Source organism: Diabrotica undecimpunctata, chromosome 8, assembly GCF_040954645.1.
Source record: "Diabrotica undecimpunctata isolate CICGRU chromosome 8, icDiaUnde3, whole genome shotgun sequence".
NCBI classification, from domain to species: domain Eukaryota; kingdom Metazoa; phylum Arthropoda; class Insecta; order Coleoptera; family Chrysomelidae; genus Diabrotica; species Diabrotica undecimpunctata.
The window spans coordinates 68406148-68423862 of NC_092810.1; the positions used below are offsets into that span (position 1 = coordinate 68406148).

The following is a 17715-nucleotide window of genomic DNA, read 5'->3' on the forward strand; positions in this document are numbered from 1 at the left end:
AAAAGAACAGGTGAGTGGAGCAATTATCGCAAAGCTCTGACTGAATGCAATAAAGTCCAAAGAAGGCCAAAGGAGACTATTAAGTTAACGAGATCTTATTGTGTAAAAATCTAACGTGTCTAATATGATGGACCCATTTTTGCATTGCCAATACCGTATTAAACTAATAACTGCCAGAATCATTAGAATTAAAATGCAGATAACTACCAGTGTTTGTAGGTTTTTGGTACCCTTCTAAAATTATTTCATTCTTATTCGATCTAATAACTAGAAGATAAACTGGTTGCAGTTTCTTTTTCAATGGTAAATTGTAAATGTTGGTTAAAATAATTAAAACAGCCTTGCATTGTATCGATCTTATTATATATATATATATATATATATATATATATATATATATATATATATATATATATATATATATATATATATTTACAACAGCAAATTTACTAAGATTGGAGCTGCAAGGTCGGATAATAGAACAAGTGACGGAGTTTAAATATCTGGGCATCACATTATCTAGCTACGTAAAGCTCAAAACTGAAGTGGAAGATCAAGTGAATAGAGCAAACAGAGCCGCAAGCTGCCTGAATGAAAGGCAGAATTTACAAAACAGTCATAGAAGTACAGATATACGACGTAGATGCAAGGTGAAGAACATTAAGAGCTGGGTAAGGAACAGAAGACTAGAATGGAACGATCATATAAGCCGAATGACAACAAATAGAGTAGTAAAGACGGCAAAAGACGGTTCCCCAATAGGAAGAAGATCAGTAGGAAGACCACGAAAACGATGGAACGACAATTTACTGGAGGCACATTGAAAAACAGACAGAGTCATGTCTACATAAAAATAATAAGAAAATATTAAAAAAAAAAGGAATTGGGAAATTACAATATCTAATAGATGATCTAGAACAACCGTAGCTACAATTAAACTTATTTTGATTATTGATGTCCCAAAGTCTTGCCGAGAGATGTTATTAAAGGTAAAATATGTATTGTTAAATATAAATTTTACCAACTTTTTAAAGCATTTTAGGAAAGCTGTTTTGTGATAAAGTTGTATAGTTTTTTATTTTTTCCATTCTGATTTTATAATCTCCATTATCAACTCAAGTGGAATGATGGTGAATAGAGACACCACCTTCGATGATATTAAAACGTCCTACCTCTCATTTCATTGACAACACAAAACGTATATTTTGTATTATAATCTGTACGATTGCTTTTAAAATTAGACCAATATGTTTCAAGATATTGTACGTAGTAGAAGTAGTAGTAGTAATAGTAGTAGTAGAAAATGAAAAAGACAGAAAAGATTTTATTTCACATTTGTTTCGAAACTATCTTACCGAGTAGTAGTAGACTTTAAGAACATTTTTGTCAGCCAAAATTGTTGACTTAAGAACAATTAATTATTTTCATGTGAATTTTGACCGAAATTAAATGCATTAGTAATACCAGCTCTGAGAATATCTGGATCATTGTGTATTCGATCTACGATGAATATTGAACGATGTTCACTAGGTCCGCCAGAAACAAATTAAAAAATCAGAAACATCTTTTGGATATCTACATTTGATATGTTCTTAAAACATTTTCTATTATCCAAATATAGAGTCTACCATTTTTCTTACCGTTTTTGTTATTTACCTATCTATACTTCTCATATTTACTTATCTATTCTTGTCATATTACTAGAATCCATACTGTTATGCCCTATAGTCACATTGGCGGTAGTGATAAAATAAAATTGCACGGTGGGTAACATTATAAATAAAAATATTGGTTATATTAAAAACTTTTATTACTAGAAACTTGCTACATTTTTAACATTTGAGTTCACTGTTCTAATAAAAACGGATTTAGTCTAAATTTACTGAAAATTTAGGAATTAATATTATTACATGCTGATAATATAGTTTGTAATGTGGTTTAGATCACGATTCTAATATTAAAAAATATTAAAATGAACAATGTGGACGAAAATGTATTTTTACTATTACAAACCAATACCATTTCAACATTAATTACGTACTGTTTTGATAAAGAGTATTCTTAAATGATGAATATATATTCTGATCTAGTAGAATTATAAGGTCTTACAACCGATAGAAAGTTTGACAACCGATCGGAAGATTCGAGTTTGAACTCCGATGCTAGCAAATGAAATTACCAAGCTGTACTTGATATTGAAAGGTTTACAAGAAAAAGACCTAAAGGATGGGAAAAAAGTTGTCCTACCTTTCAAAAAAGCTGATAAACGCGATATAATAAAAAGAAGGATAAAAATTAAAAATTAAATATAGTTAGTATTATTGGAAACGTATCCTAATTTATCATAAACTCTGGATGTTGTATCTTGTTACTGGTAGTTGGAAGGTCATTAAATTCCCTGCGCAAATCGTTGACACACATAGTCTTATATAGGTCAACACACTCGAAAAATTCAAAATAGAATATATGAATATTTCTTTTCATTTCATTTTAATTCTGATCATTTTTTTCATAGTAATAGTTTAATATCCAAGCGGTTCTTTCCGCCAATACAGTTTCTGCCGCCAAAAATCTACGTAACCCTCACTTAATCGTCACGATAGTACCATCTCGACATAAAGAGGTAGTAGTGCGATCTATAGAACTCTATAGTAGCCAAATTTGACGCAGTCCAACTCAATTGACTGTAAACAGTATAATTGATGGTAAATCTTTGGTAATTTCGAGTCACTGTAGATGCAATGTTGTTGGTTATTGCAGTTGATGATTTTGTTTGTTTAACCTCAATAGGTGTGGATTTAGAATGTTAAGTAGATTGTGGATTTGATTCTAGAAACTTATTGGTCTATTGTTCGAAAAATTTACTTTTAATGAAAAATATTACAAATAAAATGTTTTTAGTAGTTTAATTATGAGCAAGTAATCTTGAAGTACAGAAGTTTACACACATTAGATCATAAATATGTAGTTAATAACAATAATAAAATTATATCCGTTCTGATATACCAGGAACCACTATAAAACTATCAAACATATTAAAAATTCTAAACATAATTAAACAAAAATAAACACAATCATCGGTAGCACTACAATAACAACATGACATCGGGGCATGGGTACCGAAAAAATTTAACAAATATGCATTTGTACAAGTTTTAGAGCGAATATCATAGAGATAATAGGTAAAAGTATGCGCTGTAAAGATTATACACCGAAGTTGTCTTAGTAACAGATATAATCCCATTTCAACATAAGGTAGACTAATAGCTCAATATAATATCCGTTTTTATGAAAACAGTGTACTATGACAAAGTTTATGTATTAAATAGACTAGACTACTTCAGACAAACCATCGTTTGAATATATACAATACATACATATAAGTTGGTATATGAAACAATAGTAGTTTCTGTAAGTTAAAAAAAAATAGCACCAGTTTTACACATACAAAAAAGATTCGATGTCGATTGGTCTATTTAGTCAATAAAAATTGGCGGTTAGTTGTCATAAAGCGTCGTTTTCGAATAGTGAAAAATGGCTCATAAAAAATGTCTTGTTGACAATGTAATAAAAATATTGATTTATGCCTCTAAAGGACTTCCTATTTATAATAAGTGAGCTATATTTGTCTAATACAGTTAAACTTGAGTAACCTGGAACCTATCTACCATGGAATCCAGTCTATTGCGGAAAATTTGTTCACGACCATGTGACTCGGTTTTACACGGGTTTTATTGTACGTATAACTCGCTTGATATTCTCCATTTAGTAGGCGATATTCATTTTTTCATTGCGCAAATATGACAAACTAAAATTAAAATTTTAGGATATTTCAATCACCGACATGGCAATTTAATTTTCTGATCAATGAATGAGTTACTACGGCCCTTTTAAGTTGTTTAACATTAAGTACGAGTAGTTCATTGTTTACTTCGCATGCTAAGCAGCAAAATATTTCAAATCCAGCAGTATAAAATTCAAAATAGAATGAATCCGATGAGCGAGTAGTACGCTGAGAGGTAGGATCTTGCGTTTCGGTGACGCTCATTCATTAATTCGTACCGGAAAGCATTAAGATGCATACCCGAATATACATACACATAAACTATAAAGACAATAAATAATGGTGTCCAATAACAGTTTGTGTATCACCATATTCCAACTGTCCCAGTGCATTGCTAGGAAAATATAAATTCTCCATTCATGTCGATTTAGTCCTGATTCAGTCTAGTGATCTTCTTTTATTTTCGTGTAATTCGTAGCTTTTTACTTCTCCTTTTATAGTGCTAAGATATTAATTTTTTTTGTATAATATGCAAACTAATCATATTAGATGAACTGTAGTTTTAATTTTTGTGAACCCTTTCATGCCATAGTACTTTTATTTAACCACAGTAAGGGTGATGACCGTAGATCAAAAGTGTTGAAATAAGAGTTAAGCATGATATATGCTTTCAAAATACATATTTTCCTTACCTTCCTTAACAAACAGTTTTGATTGGCTACATACAAAATAAATACACGTGAATCAATACCTACTGTTGATTCTAGATCTAACTGATTTGTTATGAGATTGTGTAACATTAGTTTTTTGAATAATACATAATACTATATTATATCCTCGCAATTTTTATCAACGTTGCGGGCCTCTGCATTGCTTAAATGGTTGGGATTTTTGGAACCGACTAAATAATTCATTCCCACCTCCATTTTAAGATTTCCTCCGATGAATAAGAGTTTCTTACTTCAGCAATTGGTAATTAGCGCAAGACGAGGTTGCTTTTTAGGTTAGTGGCCTAATTGGTTTTATCTATTATTACCAGAGCCGTTAACTAGCAAAATGGATCGACTAATTGAGGGTTTCCATTTGATATATACCTTGATCTAGGATGATCTAGGATGGTAAACTATCACCTTGTTTAAGTATTTGTTATTTTATCAGTTCCAATAGTTTTGCCAGAGGTTACGCCTTTAGTAGTAATCTTTTACAATTTTTGACTATCGAAGTTTGAATAATTTTTACTCTTTAGACTAGTTTTGGTTTTCATGTTTTGTTTCCAGATCGAGATAAAGCCTGTTTGATTTTAAGTTGATTGGATTTGCTTTTAAGACCATTTGTCTAATTAAACATATCTTTAATATCATATTCACCTGGCTTTTTCTGTTTATGTTTATGCTACAATTTTCTTTAAGATCTTCTTGAATACCGATCGTTTTATTTTTCTATATAATTCACGCTCTGCACAGTTTATAGGTAATACGTTGTCCGGTGGTAATACATCCGCCTGTTGTATTGCATGATGTGGGTTTAATTCTTATTATAACCGGAAAACTAAAAATATTGCCAAGATCGTCTCTCGGAATGCAGTAGAACCCAGTAATCATTTGCCTCTAGTTTAGTCCTTCCAAATCTACGTAAATATGCTGTATATTCAGACTTTGCTAATTCATCTGCACTGAGCTGTGCATTACTAGTATCCCAGTGACTGTATTCCCATTGTAACGGTGACCATCACGTCATAGTTGCACCCGTCGCATCAATGAGTTGTAGCCATTAGATCATAAAATGATTACGAAATACATATTTAAACTTTGAAATTAATGTTATTAACAAAGGTTTCAAAAGATATGCCCATTTTTTCACTATAACGAAAAGACAAGGTATATTTATTAAAAAATAGTATGGCAAAACTATCTTAAAATATACATCTTTACTCTTACCATTAAAAACGTTTTGATAATTTCACTTCTTTGGTCCAGCAAGATGACCTACACTCGTAGCTAAGGATTTATCTATTATCTATCTAAAGAAACACTTTATAACTTCAAATTGTAGACTAAGTATTGGAAAACTTCTCTACGGTAATATTTTTCTGAATAATGGTTAAATTTATTAGTGATGCCGCCTTTTTAGTACACCACAAAATTTTAATATTCAGTACCATACTATATTCTGTCGATAACACTATTTATTACAGAAAAATAGAATAATAAGAACAAAAATTAAAAAGTGTCAGGAAAATCTTCAGATAAAACTGAGACTCAGCTGTAAACTACAGCAATTACAGACTAATTGCAGCGTAACATAAACCAGTATCCTGCTGACGATTATCAGTTACCAATTTCACATTGCTCAAAATTCCAGATGAACGTTCAGGGTACTAGAAAATTTTAAAATGAAACGAGCACTAAACATATATTAAATTATACAGAGAACTTATACATAAAGTAATGAAGTGTCTCATGTAAATAGTAAGTGTCATTTATCTGTAGTGTAAGTAGGTAAAGAGCGTGCTCTCCACGGTTAAATAACTATCGCGAGTATCTAATTCAAATAAATGCTAATGCCAATAAATGGTTGGCCTAAATAAACAGCCGTTTGAGGAAAACGTCCAATTGAATAGTAAACTAAATCATTTTAAGGTATTCGTATTTCCTACTGTCTCCTGAAAATTTGGAACTTAAAAAATTGTTAAAAAAAGGGAAGCCTTTTGAGATGTAAGCTTGTAACAAAAGTGTTCTACTGTACATTTTACCGAACTAATGCATCTTCTTCTACTAAAGGTGCCTATCTTCTAGGGATGTTGGCGACCACACTGACCCATCTTATTCTATTCACAGAAGCTCGAAATAGATTAGTTAAGGTTAGACCAGTCCATTTCCTAAGATTGGCCAGCCAAGATATACGTCTACGTCTAGGGTCTCTCTTGCCCTCAATCTTGCCTTGTAGAATCAACTGTATAGAATAGAAGTCGGTATTTACTAATACGCATAATTTGGCCGAAGTAAGCCAATTTTCTGTTTTTTACGGTGTGGTGTATATATGAGACCATTAAAATACGTCGGAGGCTCCACTCTTTCTAACGGTGTATCGTTTATCGTAATTTGGGCGTTTATGTTGGTGTTCTTACTAATAATCATTATTTTTGTCTTCTTAAAATTTAGTTTTAGGCCGTATTTGTTACATGTTTCTACAGCATTATCCATTATCCTTTGTAGCTCCTGCGCACTATCTGCCAGCAATACGGTATCGTTTGTATATCTAATATTGTTTGGCCATTTACTGCAATACCATCTTCTGCAATGCATCTACTTAAAAATACAAAACGGAAGGGATACAGTCAATGTAATACTGCTACATTGTAAACACTTCTACATTGTGCTAAATGCAAAGAAGAGCAGATGGGTAACCTAGAAATGGCTGTCTCAGGAAAGAGTTATGATCTCATCGTTATTTAATATAGAACCATTTTAAACACAAATGGCCAATCAGCGTTTAAACCAGAGAGTTTAAACTGAGAGCTTTCTTTAGGTCAACTATCTTGGTATAGCTGTAAAAAAACGAATATAATCCACAATGGAGGAGGCCTTGAACACGATGTGAATATTATTACATTGTATGAATAATACATTTAGAACTCGTTACAATCAAACTCTACTACAACACTGGACCCGAATAAGTTACGACCCGAAACAACCTTCTAAAACTTGCAGCGACTAAATGGGGTACAAACCCAAAAATCCTAGAGTTAACAACCATAGCCTTGTGTTTCCCTGTAGGAAAATAGCCTGTCCTATTTGTAGCAGATCTAGATACGCCAATAATTGATTAATTTATTGAAACATTGGTTATATGAACCTTTTACCCCACTACACTCTACTGCACTAAATAACAAGTGGAGAAATTCTAACAAACTTTCGATGAAACAGACGCACTATATCACCTTAAAGAACTACCAGGACCCTCAACTATCAGAATCGATTTAAATCAAGAACGAGAGTTATGAGAATTCCGGAACTGTTTTCCATGCACCCGGAATCACCACACGCACTGGACCTAGATTGGAGAAATCGCGGACACTCAATCATACATGCACCGTCGTTGCCACTGTGAAACGTAATATGATTAAATGGGGTATAGAGATTGAAAACTACACACTCAGCGAATGTGGAAAAATACAGAATATGAACACTTGAGATGCTATAAACTATACCTATTACAATATACACTCGATGAACTATGGTTTGCAATTTCAAAATAAAATTGTAAATATCAGGACTCGAAAAAGTAAAAGTTATTTTACTCGTAAATAAATACCTATTGTCTATCGAAGTAGATCGCCAGGAAAAAATTGAATGGTCAGGAAGAAAAAGAAAATATATACATACTTACAATATAGTAATAGTTGAATCATTAATTATGTGTCTTATTCTTGTTCGTCTTATAAATCCATAGTTTCACTTTGTATCGTAGAACTGTCTAGATATACATTTTATTAATTAAATTTTCGACATAATTGATAAATTTTTATTTTAAAGATATGATTAAATAATAACTTAAAAACACAGCAACTTTTGACAATTTTAGGTTTAGTATGTTTTAGAACCTTACAAATTTTAAAACAACCATTATTTCAGAAAAATAGGACCATTCGGAAATGGACTATTATAAAAATTGGCACGATTAAGTCATGTATGACTATTACTACCATTGTTTATAATACACTTTCTATATAATCTAAAAATGGTTGACCTACAATATGAAAATAGAAATACAAAATATTTTTTGATAAGATTCACGACAATACAAAATACAATATAGGAATATTTTAATAGGGGAATGGATAAATACATTGGTAAAAAATTTATAAACTACAATCGAGTCTCGATTTTTTACTTTGTAGGACGTACATAGTGAGAATTATTGCTTATTTACAACGTAGATATATTGCTAAAAATAATATTAAAAGTAGCAAATTTAGTTCAATTGATACAATCATTTTTTCCATTACAGTTCTTAAAACAATTGAATGTTTACAGAGAGTTAATCTTAACTTTAAAACATCTATTAATTATTTCGTTATTTCCCAAATGAATATTTAAAAATACTTAAAATTACAAATTAAAACCGTTAAGACTTTTAACTAAAGTTATATATAACAAATCAGGCAAAATATCTTGCAATGGCACCCACAAACATAGAACAAATACCAAAATAATACTTGGGATACAACTACAAAACTCAATAAAATGTTTGATCAGAAGTAATAAGGAGAAAAAGGTAATAAAGAGAAAGAGAAAAAGTAAACTCTAACATTATATTTAAAGTAAAAGGTATCACATACATAAAGATATTGACGATATATATTTTTTCCTCTAATGTCCGTTGCATGTCATCAATGAGATTTTTAAGTCGTCGAATTACAACCAGAGAACTACTGTGTTCTACGTAGTTCTCTGGTACAATCAACTGTTTAGAATGTTCCTAACTAAGCTATTGTGAAAGCTTCACGAAGATGCACGACCGTTTATATACAGACGTAGATATTTATAGTCGGTTCGCTATTCCCAGTCCGAAGTCTCTAGTGAATTTAGTAATTATTTTTTTGCGAAGTTACTTTTTGACAGACTAGAAGTGGCTGGAAATTACCATACAACCAAGCACACGTACTTATAACCAATGTTAATAGTAAACAAACTAAATAGTAGATAAAATAGAAATTTACGAATTACCGACAATCAATATTTATTTATTTGCACCATATGATAAATAGTTATGTTAAATTATAACAACTAAAATATATCTTTTAAATACATACTACCAAAATTGTATAGGTTTAGTATACACTTCCACTATTTTGAATAATTCTTCTTTTTTCAATGAAAGAAGTCTGTAATAAAAGTTTATTTAAGCTGTTAATACTGAGAGCTAGGACCTTTTGTGTTGTAGGTTTCCAGCTATGAATCTGTCAAAATACGCCCGTGTTGAGCGAAGGGACCTTACCAAATAAATCGCGATAAATCTGATCGTGACTAATTTGATAGAATTATTTTCACTTCACATTAAAATTTCCAGGAATTATTTTAAAATTTGGTACGCTAAAAACAGTAATTCACATTAAGTGGCCTTCAAGAAAAAGTACGTTTTTATGAACCGCCAATGACAATCAGAAACTCTCACTACTGTTTACAGAGTTGCGAAATGTATTTTTATTAACATCACTAAGCTTTATGGAATATAAACAAACATAAAATAGATAGGTTCAAACGGTAAAAAATACGGTTTACAGATTATTATTTACAAATAGAAAGTCTTTATTTAAAGTTAATGAATAACCGCTCCCATTATTCATGATTTTTCTACTTTTTTTTAATGAAGGAAATCTGCAACAGTACGTGTATTTGAGCTATTAATAGTGAGAGTTAGGAATTTTTGTGTTGTATGTATCCGAAAATGAATCTGTTAAAATATTCCCAAGCTGAGCGAACGAACTATAATAGAAAGTGTTCCCAATTAAATTTACAGATTCAGTTTTATGAATTAGCTTTGAGAGATCCAACAACCTCAGTCATTCATTATACATCTTTGTCAATTTGCTTTGTATTGAGATGCATAAATGACACCGTGAAATTAGATGACGTGTAAGTGATCCTAATAGGACTAGTAATATAATGAAGTCAGCGGAATAAAATTTGATGCAGATATTGAGAGAAAAATTATAATTATCATAAAATTAAATACTTACTACGTAGTGATAATACCATAAATTTTTTGGTGGTTTTCTCAGCAATTACAATGAAAGTATTAACAGTAGGGTTTTGTTATTGCAATTGATTATCATATAGTGTTTAATGTTGGCGACATACTAATTACACAGTATTAACACTTATTTAATAAAGATTCTTGTATTAAAGTTAACATATAATCAAAAGAACTAACCTCTTTAACCACCTTATACATTAAAATCTGTTAATGTTAATATTATGATCACTTGTTATCACCTAATGGATTTAGTCCAACTCATTTTCTATCCTAGATACATGCACAGTTTGATTGACACCATATTTATGTTATCTACGGCTACCTACGTTACCTACATATTAGTTATTTATGTACCAAGGGTGTTATTACGCCCAGAGAGCAATATAATCCAGTCAGAGGGCCTCTGGCCCGAGGGATGGATGTTGCTCGATGGGCGTAATCATCCGGTAACACCAGTGGTACATACAAGATTTTATTTTTCACTTCACATAATATAAAAAATTAAATTGAGACGTTTTTACTTGTTTGAAGTAATCTATGATTGTTGATATTTTGATGTTTGTTAATTATATTATGTAGTTGTTAGTTGGATTTATATTCAGTTAAAAAATGTTAATTCTATAATATTTACTACTTTCAAAATTGTTTAAAATAAAACAACTTCGTTTTGTAACATTTGCTTTTTTTCTTATACAATAGGGCGTTATAGGCCATAACGCCCGTTTAATATGCCATAGGATATAACAAGTGTGTTCATGGTAACCATATAAGCTAAAATAAACAAATAATTGCAAGTGAAAAATAAAATATATATTAGTCTCTTCTTCTTCGTGTGCCTCTTTAAGGACATTAGCGATCATCACGGCCCATTTTAATCTACCTGTAGCAGTTCTGAAGAGTTATATTGTTGTTTTCCCACTCCACTGCTTTAAATGCATCCACTGCATCTCCCCTGTTCTCCGTTTCCTATCCATTTTCCCTTGTATAATCAATCCCATAACTCATATTTTTCATTTCTTAGTATGTGAACAAAGTATTTAGTGACAATCATGATTTTTGTTTTTTTTTGTTCAGAGCCATTCCATACCTCTCGCAGTACTGCGTAGTGCGATCAAACAAAATTTGCAGCCCTACAAACATCTCTTCTGAATACATATTAAAAAGTAGAAGGGATAGTACACATCCTAGTCGTATTCCACTTCTTATAGGCATCTCTTTAGATTTTTGTTGGTTTACTCATATTATGGCTTTCTGATATCGGTATAAATTTGTAATGATTCTCACATCCTGATCATCTATTTCTGTGTTCATTAATATGTTGTATTTAGTAGAAGGCTTTATCAAAGTCAACTAGAGATGAATACGTCACAGTTGACATCTCGACACCGTTCTATGACTGTTTCTACAGTAAACTTTTAAAGTGACGCAAAGAGTTCCTTTGTTTTTATTAATTTGTAGTCTTATATTTTATACGAGTTATAATCTATTTACGCATGCTTATGTGCCAACATAATTTTTGATTTCTGACGCTTTCTTGCAATTGATTTATGCAATAAATGTTGCCGTGTAAATAAAGTTTATGTATGTATTCTGATGAAAACGATATGATCTGCTTTCTAATGTAGTTAAGTTCACACTATTATAATTCTTATATTCTGAAGTTAATAATTTCGGATATATGGCGGGTCGTGTTGTTTACATATTGTATAGATATTCTTGTAACATCTATTACACACTTATTCGTTGTCCACGCTATCAATAAAACGGGCACCCGACGCCTATTATACGAGGTGTCTATTTTTACTACCAAGTATTTTTACAAAAAAGTGGCTGAGTGATGAACTGAAAGTTTAGATTACAAGACCGAAACGGTTCATTATCACGACACCGGGTTGGTCTGTTATCATATATGGTGTTGTTATGGTATTATGAATGGTTATGTGCAGAAGATTGAAAACATTTGAGATGTCGCTATATCGGAGAATACTTAAGATACCGTTGACTGACTGAGTCCAAATGAAGAGGTCCCCAGAAGCATGAAAAAGAACCGAGAAGTACTAACCACCATTAAATCTTGAAAGTTACAATACTTCGGACACAAGAAGCGAAATGAATACAGATATGCCCTAATACAAGCCACCTTGTAAGAAAAAATATTTGAAAAGCGAGGTCCAGGAAGAAAAAGAACATCCTGGTTAAAGGACCTCAGAATCTGGTTCAACACAACATCTGTGCAGCTTTTCCGTGCTACTGCAGATAAGATAAACATTGCCATGATGATCGCCAATATTCGTCACGGATAGGCATATCAAGAAGAGGAATAGAAAATAGAAAAGATTAGACTAGAAGAAAAGTTTATCAAGTTAAAATCGACACAATCAGTTTTTATATCGCGTAAATTATCATTTACATAATACCTACATATTATTTGTAGGTGATATTTTTCATTATATTATGGTTTTTGCAGAGATAGCGTACTGCAAAATATCATTCGTTAATTGATTAGATAATAAATATAATTAATATGAATAAAATCGCTTTACAAATAATACTTTAACACTTAAAAGAATTCAATTATATTTCTAATTTAAAAACGCATCTTCCAAATCTAAGATATAACCATAATATGTCCAGTTATACAAGCGAAAAATAAAATCGTTTAGTATAAAATACATAAAAATTGAAAACGCAATAAAATCTTAAAATCTTAAAATAACATCAAATTCTGTCACAACCAGCAATAATTCCAGACGTCCTATAAAGCTAAACCAAAATTGATACAAAAACAAAATCACAGTGACTTAGCAATTACCACAAAAATTAACTTAAAAGTACACATAATATAGACTTACACACCTTAGGACTCGGTATTTTTTTCAGTGCAGCTTGCGGTAGTCCCATTCTCTTTGTGTATGACAGGAAAGGAATAACTTTCGACTGGACTTAGCATATCCAACTCTTCACGTCGTTTTGGCCGTTCAAGACTACCTCCTAAGTCAAAGCTCGAGTTAAGAGAGGATAGAGTTGACTTAGGGGGTATAGGAGGCGGGTTTTCATTATTCTCAGCTTTTGGACTGGGGCTGCTGTTAATATTCATTTCGGACTGGTGAGTTCGGAAATCGTAATCTTCGTAACTCGCGTTATTGAAATTGTTCATCGGAGGTTCTGTCATGCTGATTCCAGAATCGCGTAAGTCGTGACTGTCCACGTGAGTACTGAGACTGTTAGTTGACGTAACTAGATTGGTTTCTTGTGTGGAATCTTCTAGAGGAAAGTATTCGACACTACACATTGACTGAGTAGATTTCTTCTGACCACGCTTAGGAATGTTAGGAGGATTTTCGTTTGGTAAACTTTGAACTCGTTTATCTGGTGCTAAAAATAAATGAAATTATGTTATTTAATATATTCGTATTGTGAATATTTTCAATATGCCCTCTCCTATGTGTCTTGAAGCTTGTACGTTGTTTCGTCCTACATAGAGCTCATCCGATAGTAATAGTTGAAAACAAACTCGAAGACATTTCCAATTTTACTGGTCGATACATAATTCAGAGACCATTCCATTTAACAGTAGGAATTATGGATAATTGCCTTTCTGCCTTGTAGTCTGTCTTCAATCTATCACTTTCTAATCAGTCTTAAGTAAGAGCCACATGTCATAGTCTGGAGTGACGAACAAACTTTTAGACATAAATGACAAATTCATACACTCTAGATGGGCAAAAATTTAATGTTTTTAATAACTACTAATATATAAAAAAATTAAGGAAGCAAAACATAAAATAGAAGTTCAGTGAAAAGGAAAATCTACGAAGAGATAAGTATAAAAAAATATAAGAAAATTAAATTTAAGAAGTGTAAATATTTTCAGAAAAGTTGATGGATCAATGAGAGTAGACCTATATAGAGGTACTTATTAAAGATATTAATAATTTTAATCAGCTTAAATAAAATATCATTTAGACGCTTAAGGAACTATATCTTTCTATAGAACTTTCAAGTCTCTACATTCTTTCTATCCGGGGTTATCTGTAACTTTGATGACCTTTGACCCTAAATTCAATAGGTTCTTCTTTGGACCAAGGGGAACCTGTGTACCAAATTTCAAAACACTAGGATAATTCAAGAGTTATCGCACAGACAGATAGACGCACAGAAACCTAATACTTGGGTTTATCTTGGTCGTAGGAAAATTCCTAATGAATTTGGTGTCTTCTTCTTCTCATATTCTTATGCCTTTATTTTTTTCAAATTTCAAATTCTATCGGGTCCGGCATTCCCTTGTTGACAACAACAGTTGAACAGCTGTGATTTCAGGAAGTGAAATATGAGTGATAAACTGTTCTATATACGATCACTATAAAAGTAGTAGTCCGAAGGAACAGGGTTTCTCATTATATTTTGACCCCCCACTTATTTGCCTTAATTTCGGGAACACAAAAATTTTCAAATAAAAATTGTGTTATTTTATCTGTACCGACCAACAGTGTAGCAACAGATCAAATTTTGTATACATGGAGTGTCCATAAAATGCATCTTCAATATTTCAAATGGGACACCCTGTATTTTTTTATAGTTTTGAGTAGCCCTGCATTTCCTGATTACAAATATATAACATAGTGTAGCATAAGTTTTGTTCTATAATGGCGTATGGTACTACTATACTATACTAAGATAAGAAAAAAATATATTTATAAAAAATATATTTAGAAAGTCAACAAAATTAATGACTTACAATACTACATTTAAGATACAATACTACATTTAAGATTACAATAGATGCTCAAAGTGCTCTCCATTGTTATCAATGCACAAGTAATGTATCATAAAAAGATATCACATGGTGTTAAGTTGGGACTATTTGGTGGCCATGTAATGATACCCTTATTGCCGATCCACACATTAAATTGATTATTTAAATGTTCTTGAACGGCTACGACATTATGTGGCGGTGCTCCATCTTGTTGCCATATCATACTATTTAATTGATTTTGTGTATAATTTTGATTTAATAACTCAACCACTTCTGTAATGACTGTGTCGAAATATGATTCCCCAGTTAATTTATAATCATAAAACAATAGTCCAACTATTTTGTTTTGAAATATTCCGCACCATATATTTATTGATTTTCTTTCTTCTACGCACCTGACTTTTTTATTTGCTTAATTTTTCTTTTTCTATTATTTTTCTGTTCCCAAGAATAACTATTTCTTCTATTAAAAATGCCAGAAGTTGAAAAATTTGATTCATCTGTCCATAAAATGTTATAAAAATAATTGGGATCATTGTTAAAATTTGTAAGCATGTCTCGACAGAACTGTAAACGCTTTCTCTTATGAACATCGGTAAGTTCTTGTACCGGTAATATTTTGTACGGCTTATTGTTGTGCTTTTTTAAAACTCTATGTATCGTCGCACGGCTTTTCTCTAATGCATTAGTAGCATTGTTTAGACTAGTTTCGGAATTTTCTAAAATAAAAATGTTATTATGGATTTAATATATTATTTAAGTATTTAATTTTTACCTTCAAAGTAAAGCAAAGTATTGTTACCTGTAAACATGTTATTATTCTAATAAGAATTCTCTATAGTTTATTTTTATGAACGAGAGAGTAATTAGCATAATTTTAACTGGTACCTCCGACCACTCCATGGGCGTGCTCAAGATTAATTGAAAAATTACTTTGAATAATTGTAAAAAATAAATGAATTATTTCAGTGTTATAAAGTGTTATGTGTATGTAAACAAAAGTGACCTCTTTTATCACACACTATATTAGAACTGACTGGCCTACATTAAAAAGGGTTTTAAAAAATTCACATTTTTTTTAATTTTTAAAAATTACAAAAGAGAAAAAGAGTTTTTAAAACCGTCTAAGGTATGTTAAATAGATGAATAAAAATATTAATATAAAACTTACAGCTACTTGTTACAAATCCAAATCAGATTCAGAAGATGAACTTTCAGAACCAAGATTTATAATAACTGGCTCGATCATTTTATCAGTAATATTGTCCAGCTTCCACATTTTTTTCTCTTCTTTAATAGTGTGATTTACTGCCTTTTCCCAGTTTTCAGGTTTTACATTATTTACGGCCTCCAAAAACAACTGTTTAACATCATGAATTTTAAAAGTGGTATTTTTTCTTGAAACTTCACTCTTTATCTGTGCCCATACCAGTTCAATCGGGTTTAATTCACAATGATATGGTGGGGATCTAAGTACTGTCATTCCACGATTTTTGGCAATTTCATCAATTTCGTATTTTTTTAATTTTTCTTTATGAAGGGCACACAACGAATAAAGTTCCTTTCTTATAGATCCGGGATGGTACGTAATATTTTTTGAACTCAGCCAATTCTGCAAGTTTTTTTTTAACCACTTGGTTGTGGGCAGTCCTTCTATAAGTCTGGAGTGATAACTTGCATTATCCATTACTATTACACAGTTCTTAGGAAGAAGATCTATCATTTGTTCGAACCATTCTTGAAAGACATCAGCGTTCATGTCTTCATGGTAGTTACCGGTACGAGTTGATTCAAAAGTTAATAAACCACCTTCAACAAAACCGTCTGAACTGCCAATGTGTACTATTATCAGCCTGCGTCCCTTTCCTGATGGTGGGTTTAAACTAGTAGATAAGTTATTTACAAAAGCGTGCCTTTGACTTGTAACAGTTTCATCCTGCCAAAATTTATTTGGTGTATGACCCTCGTTGATCCATGTTTCATCAAGATAAAATATTTTTCTTTTTTGGTTTCTTATTTCCTTTATGGTTCTTAGAAAATGTCTTCTCCATATGACAATATCGCTTCTTTCTAATAAAATAGACTTTCTGGGATTCTTTTTCCAGCGGAAGCCTATTTCTTTTAAAAGTTTCCATAACGTACTTCGACTCACTTCTGGGTAATCCTTATCATCTCGAACTGAGACAAGAACTTTATCCAATGTTGGAAATTCTTGTCTAAAGAAGAATTCATGCACTTTCCGTCGAAGTCCTTCTTTAAAATGATATTCTATTTGAAATTTTGGTTTCCCTGGAGCATTACGTGGCATTTGAAAACTACCACATTTCTCTTCTTTAATAACTCTGTAAATCGTAGATTTCCCAACACCAAGTGTACTGCTAACTAACTCAACGGTCTCATCAACACTTTCACATAA

At 31.5% G+C, this 17715-nt stretch overlaps 1 protein-coding gene across 2 annotated transcripts in view; it reads right to left on the reverse strand.

The window, feature by feature from the left end:
• Positions 1-1792: 1792 nt before the first annotated feature.
• The window catches only part of spg (dedicator of cytokinesis spg), a 255921-nt gene continuing 239998 nt past the window's right edge, over positions 1793-17715 (reverse strand). For both annotated transcript variants that reach the window (XM_072540448.1, XM_072540447.1), the window contains one exon: positions 1793-13918. In XM_072540448.1, coding sequence (XP_072396549.1) covers positions 13401-13918 — 518 coding nt within the window. In that variant the 3' untranslated portion in view covers positions 1793-13400. The remainder of the gene's footprint in view (positions 13919-17715) is intronic.